This window comes from Morone saxatilis, unplaced genomic scaffold (assembly GCF_004916995.1).
Source record: "Morone saxatilis isolate NCDOM2014 unplaced genomic scaffold, NCSU_SB_2.0 Contig7, whole genome shotgun sequence".
Lineage (NCBI taxonomy): Eukaryota > Metazoa > Chordata > Actinopteri > Moronidae > Morone > Morone saxatilis.
This window is the reverse complement of record NW_023340246.1, coordinates 8,827,758-8,833,466: the sequence shown is the minus strand read 5'-3', so window position 1 is coordinate 8,833,466 and position 5,709 is coordinate 8,827,758. Positions and strand designations below refer to the sequence as shown.

Genomic DNA, 5,709 nt, shown 5'->3' with positions numbered 1-5,709 from the left:
CTCACACACACACACTCTTATACACATATCCATCTCCATCCATCCATCTCTCCCTCCACACACCAGCATGGTTAGATCGCGAGAGGGAGAGATGCACAATGCATTCCAGAGATTAAATTTTCTGTTTTGCCCAGCAGGCCTCAAACACACACAATACCATACACACACACACACACACACACCGGTTTCTACTCTAACTCTGTGTTCATTCTTCTATCATCCTTCTGTCCTATTTATTAACTGATTGCATCAGAATTATTCCAGTGTAATAACTTAATTCATATTTTATTAGTTGTAGTTTGTTGAAATGAATCTTGGTCCAGACCTTTCTTGACTCCCTTTAAATGCTGTGTTTCAAAGGGGAGTCTTAGTGTCACATGTTGACTTAATGCTGTTTCTAAGAATTTCATTAGTATCGGTTTCAGCAGGATTTTAGTGTCACACGGTTTAAGTACCGTTTCATAGAATTTCATTGGGTTTCAGACATGAGTCAAGTAGCATTTACAGATATTAGGCACAGTTGCTTTGGGTTTGATGCATAGAGCGGTGTTTACTGCCACTTGTTCACATGACTAGTGCTTACATGATCATTACATGGTTTTATTCTTGATTATGTTTATATGTAATTATAGCAGGTACTTGGTGATGTAGAGATTCAAGATCATTCAATGTTACAGTTTATGTTGCTATTAAAAGCTGTAAAATAGAAACGTATTTTCCATGATCAACCGATAACTTGTCAATATGTAAATTGTTTTGATAAGGCCTCTCACATCATCATCGTCTGTCACATAACGGGTCTGTGACAGACGTCCAGACATTTGTGGATAAAATTAAGGAATGTAACTTCCTGCAGCCATCAGACTTTTGTTCTTAGGTAGTGCCTTGCTCGGAGGCACAGACACAGAACCCCCGTTAAGGTCACATTCTCACATTCTTTGGGGCGTTCAGAATGCAACTACACTGTGAGTTTCTGTATGCGGCCCATGTGCTTGACCAAGTATAGGAAAATACCGCAGATGTTTTCAGCTGTCCCAGGACAAGAAGAAAAATGCACTCTTTCATCCTCTTTCCTTCCACTTTCACCACGCTCCCTGCCCTGTCTGTGAGTCTGTCGGCAAAATGCCACTGTCATTTGGTATGTTAGGCCGAGACTGGGCTGCCTAACTGAGAAGAAATGAATATTATTTATGTCATTCTTTCTCATCTTTTTCTCTCTTTTCCACCCTCTCTCTGTCTGACCTTCTGTCTGTCTAAAGGGCACCGTTGTGTGTTTGTGTGCGTGCACGCACACATGGATGTGTGCTAAATGTCATTGTCATAGTTGAGTGTGGAGGTTTTTATGGATAAGCCTCCCATCGGGCCTATGAAGGAATGTGTTGCCCAGAGACAGATGGAGAAATTGAGAAAGGGAGCAAGCGAATAATGGAACAGATGTAGATTAAACGGAAGAAACAGAGACGCATTGATAGAGGTTTGAACAAGGACTTTATTAGTGTCTCACTAGACCATAAACAGGGTACACTTATTCTTGTGATCATATTTCTCAAGCTTTAAAATGACATTTGAAACTTGACAACTAGAAACATTATTTAGTAACTTTAAATATTGTTTTTCCATCACAATGTACAAACTTTAATCTTTGTGTTTGAATCTCTCTCTCTCTCTCTCTCTCTCTCTGCAGAAACGTGCTAAGGGTCAGTACTTATTCTTCAAGGTGTGTGAGCACCTCAATCTACTGGAGAAAGACTACTTTGGTCTGACGTACACGGACAGCCATGAACAGACGGTATGTATTGTATGCCAAATAAGTCAGCAATGTTCACATATAGAAACTCCAGACATGGACGTCTGTACAGTGTCTTGTGACACTGTTTCCTGATAGAGGTTAACTTTCTTCCTGCTCTGTTTCTCTGTACCTCTCTCTTGCTCACTCCAGTGTTGGTTGGATCCAACGAAGGATATCAAGAGACAGATACGCAGTAAGTTTTATTTTTTCATCCATCTCTAGCTTCCTCAGCCTGCAGGATGTTTCACATAATACAGGGGCCCCAACTTCTTAGCCACAAGGCACTGAATTAAATATAAATATTAAATTAATAAAAGAGTTCAAGTATCCCCAAGGGAAAAGCATCACAGTTAAGTCAAACAAAGCCAGAGACACTTGAAACCAAACGACAGCCGTCTTGCCAGAGCTGGCAGTGTGGAAGAGGTTAAGTGTGATCGCTCTGCTTCATTATTCATCGATCTCTTTATTACCTGTTGTTAATTTATAAATGCGGTGCGAGGCGTGTCATCTCCTCTTTTGTTGATAGACAGCTATCAAGCGTGTGGCGCAACCAAGCATAGTTGAGGCTTATTTTTGAATGCACACAATTAAAAAGGTATCCTCCTCACATTATTACAGATTACAATGGCAAACAGGACCTTTGTTAGAATTTAGATCAGTCAGGTTGCTGCTTTTCCAGTTTGTCATGCATTGTTGAATATTTGATTAGAGGATTGTTTTTTTTTTTAATGATTAGTTCGTGTGTTTTTGAAGAATATGCCAATAATTCTAGCTGATTTTTCTACAAGAAAAGCTTTACTTCTTTTCTTTTCCTGCTTATTTCTCGCGTCTCCTTTTTTATAATACAAGTCAGAGCAGGCATTAACGCACAACCTAAAGCTTAAAGTCACACTTTTAAGAGGATGCCCTAGTAAAAACATATCATTTTGGCATCATAAAATGTTATTTTAGAATTAGTACATGAGGTAGTTTCGTCTGGGTGTATGCAGACTGCGTGTGGTTTCGTGTGTATGTGTAAGCAGCGCAGAGTGTGTGGTGAACATGCATGCCTGTGTTTTTGTGGCTGTGTGTGTGCCGGTGGTTCATGGATGAGTGGTATGCAACTGGCCACATGTGTTCATTTGTGTACATTTTTCTGTGTGCACGAATGTTTGCAGTGAGAGAAAGATCATGTGTGTTGGCTATTTCTGCCAGACACACAAATGACAGGTTTGACACTATTCTGCTCTAAACTACAATCAGTGTACGCTCGGCCGTCACAACCCTGCGTCACTACATACTGGGCTGGGACCTAAACATTTTTCATTGAATGTTTTTATGGGTCCTTGAATTATTTTGGAGAGATCAAAACTGCTGCATGTGCTGTACTTTTAAAGCCTTGCTAGACCACCCTGTGATCTAAAATAGAGCTGTTGCAATCATCATCTGTAAGAAGAGGACTGTAGCAATGTGGGTATGGAGGTTCTGTCTATGCTCTTGGAGACTCCTATCAGGGCTTCAAATTCAATTCTTTCCTCAGTGTCCCACAACTGTCCCAAATTATACTTTCAACTATCCCAGACATAACAGAGATTGTACCAAATGGACGCTCTTTTTTCTTTCTATGTGGTAAATGTAGTTTAATAACAGGTTCAGTAACACACTTAATTGACTCAGTCTGGTCCTCCATGGAAGTTTTTTCCTGCACTTATAGCTGAACACCCTAGGTGTTTGGCCACAATCAGTTTTCATTAGTCACTGGTTGAGTTACTTGTTTATTTCTAACTGTTGATTAATAAATTAATTAGTGCAAACTGCAATGTAAATGCAAATACCTGTTTCTAAATGGTAAACGGCAATGGAAATTTACATACACGCTCTTTATTTTATACATAATTATTATTTAGCCAAATAATCACAAACTCACCACAGGTACATCATTTGAAGTCAAAAACATCTAAAAAGAATCTACAAAGGGAGGAAGAAGATCAAACGGACTATTTAAATAATTACAAGCTCAAACTATCTATTTACATATAAACTACAGGAACACCCTAATTCAGAGATCTCGACAGGAAGAGTGAGAGAGAAGGTCAAATGTGCTCCACACGCCACACCTACTGACTGCCTTAACACGGCGAAAGAGGAGACAGAGAGGACCCCAGTGACCTTACATTTTTTTTAAATTTAAACACCTAATAATTAAAATTAGATATATTCCATGATACGTAAACGTAATAATTTCATTCGTAAGGTTGCAATTCTTAACTGTCCCAGAATTGTCCCAGACTGTATCTTTGTGTCCCAGGTGCTATATTTATTGTCCCTGGGACAACGGGACATCCTTCGTTTCTCGCGGTGATTCCTACTTAGAGTACAGCTTACTATGGCCTCATCATGGTTTGCGGGTGGGGTCAGATCATGTAAAAATGAGCTTAATCTGATTAAAATAAAATGGATGATCAGCCACACAAAGGGATGGTGAAGAAAAACATGTAGGTTAGTTGATGGAAAGTTGGGAAAATGTAAAAATGTGGCAGCACAGCTAAAAAAGTAGGAAAATAAGGAGAATTTAATCCACTAAGCTGAAAGAGCCAATAAAAATCAAGATTGAAACCAAATATCTTAGCTATCTGCAGTCACATCCACCATAAAAAACAACACGGAAGTTAGCTCTTTCTCAGATTTCACTTTGACAGATAATGATAACAACATTTCATCTCACTCTTGAAGTAAGGCAGAATGTCACTGGAAGTCGAGCAGGAAGGTTGAGAGTCTGGATTTAGTCCAGTCAGTAGACTTCTTCAGTGCGTGTGGCTGCTGTTAATGTTTAACTGCAGCACACATGTTCTCTACATAATCAAACTAACTTTTACAGTGCCGGGTGTCTCACCGTGCTGATACTGTCAGTCCACTGTCGTAGAACATTTGTAGCCAGTTCAGTTTAGCTTAGTTTAAATAGGTTTAATAGTTTAAACCTATTTAGCCTATACGAAGTAATATGATTATACGGGTAAATATTTGATCATTTATGGTAAAATTCCTACATTCCTCCAAGTCAAACATTTAATTAAACATATGTTTTTTTAATGTTCTTTAATGTTCTATAGAAAGATATGCTTTAAAGGAATAAGTCACCCGCAAAAAACTGGGTGGGAAAGATCTGTGGATGTGATGAAGGTTAGGAAGAAGCCAGGGGGGAAGGTCAAGAGAAAGTGCCAATATGAAGGGAGTGGAGGAGAAGTGAGGAATTGTTGCCAGGAAGAGTGTAGTGGATCTACTGCAGGGAGGAGAGGGATAGGATGTATGTGTATAACAGTAACAGTATGTGTATATTCTATGCGTCATGTGGCGGATTGATGGCTGGCACGCGGTTGTGTAGAAAGATGAACTGGTCACCAGACTCCCAAAGCACTTAGTGCTGCCAACAATACATAAAAACTCAATCTCACTCCCAGACACATCAACACACTTCCATACTCACACAGCAACACACACACTCAGGTTAGGAAACAGGACTATCTGCACTCAAGATTCCCGTGGAAAGAATAAGAAAAACCACTATATCAGCATAAAATGGAAAACTGATATTTCACCTTGTTTTCACCTCATGCGTTGCATCTTATTCAGTTAGCCGCAGTGAGAGCGCCATTGTTGAGTTTCCTCGTGTCATTTCACAGTGTCCACTATTCTTCCTGCTCCTTTGGGATGCAGCTGTGAAGACTCTACGTCTGCACGTCTGGGAGGTTTTGTTGCTGCGTGTGCACGTGCGCATGTGTGTATACATAGATGTGTGTCTGACCTTGGAGGAGGAAATGGTCTCGGTGTGATGTCAGCTTTTCCCGGATGGAATTTTCCAGATGATGTGATCTCCATCTTTATTTGAGTGTGTGTGTGTGTGTGTGTGTGTGTGTGTGTGCATGCATGAGTACGTGTGTGTG

The 5,709-nt window shown here is 39.9% G+C and overlaps 1 protein-coding gene across 11 annotated transcripts in view; it reads left to right on the top strand.

Annotated features, from left to right (window-relative positions):
* Positions 1–5,709, top strand: part of epb41l2 (erythrocyte membrane protein band 4.1 like 2) — a 51,691-nt gene that overhangs the window by 19,437 nt on the left and 26,545 nt on the right. For all 11 annotated transcript variants that reach the window (XM_035678156.1, XM_035678151.1, XM_035678150.1 and 8 more), the window contains 2 exons: positions 1,685–1,789; positions 1,940–1,982. In XM_035678156.1, coding sequence (XP_035534049.1) covers positions 1,685–1,789; positions 1,940–1,982 — 148 coding nt within the window. The remainder of the gene's footprint in view (positions 1–1,684; positions 1,790–1,939; positions 1,983–5,709) is intronic.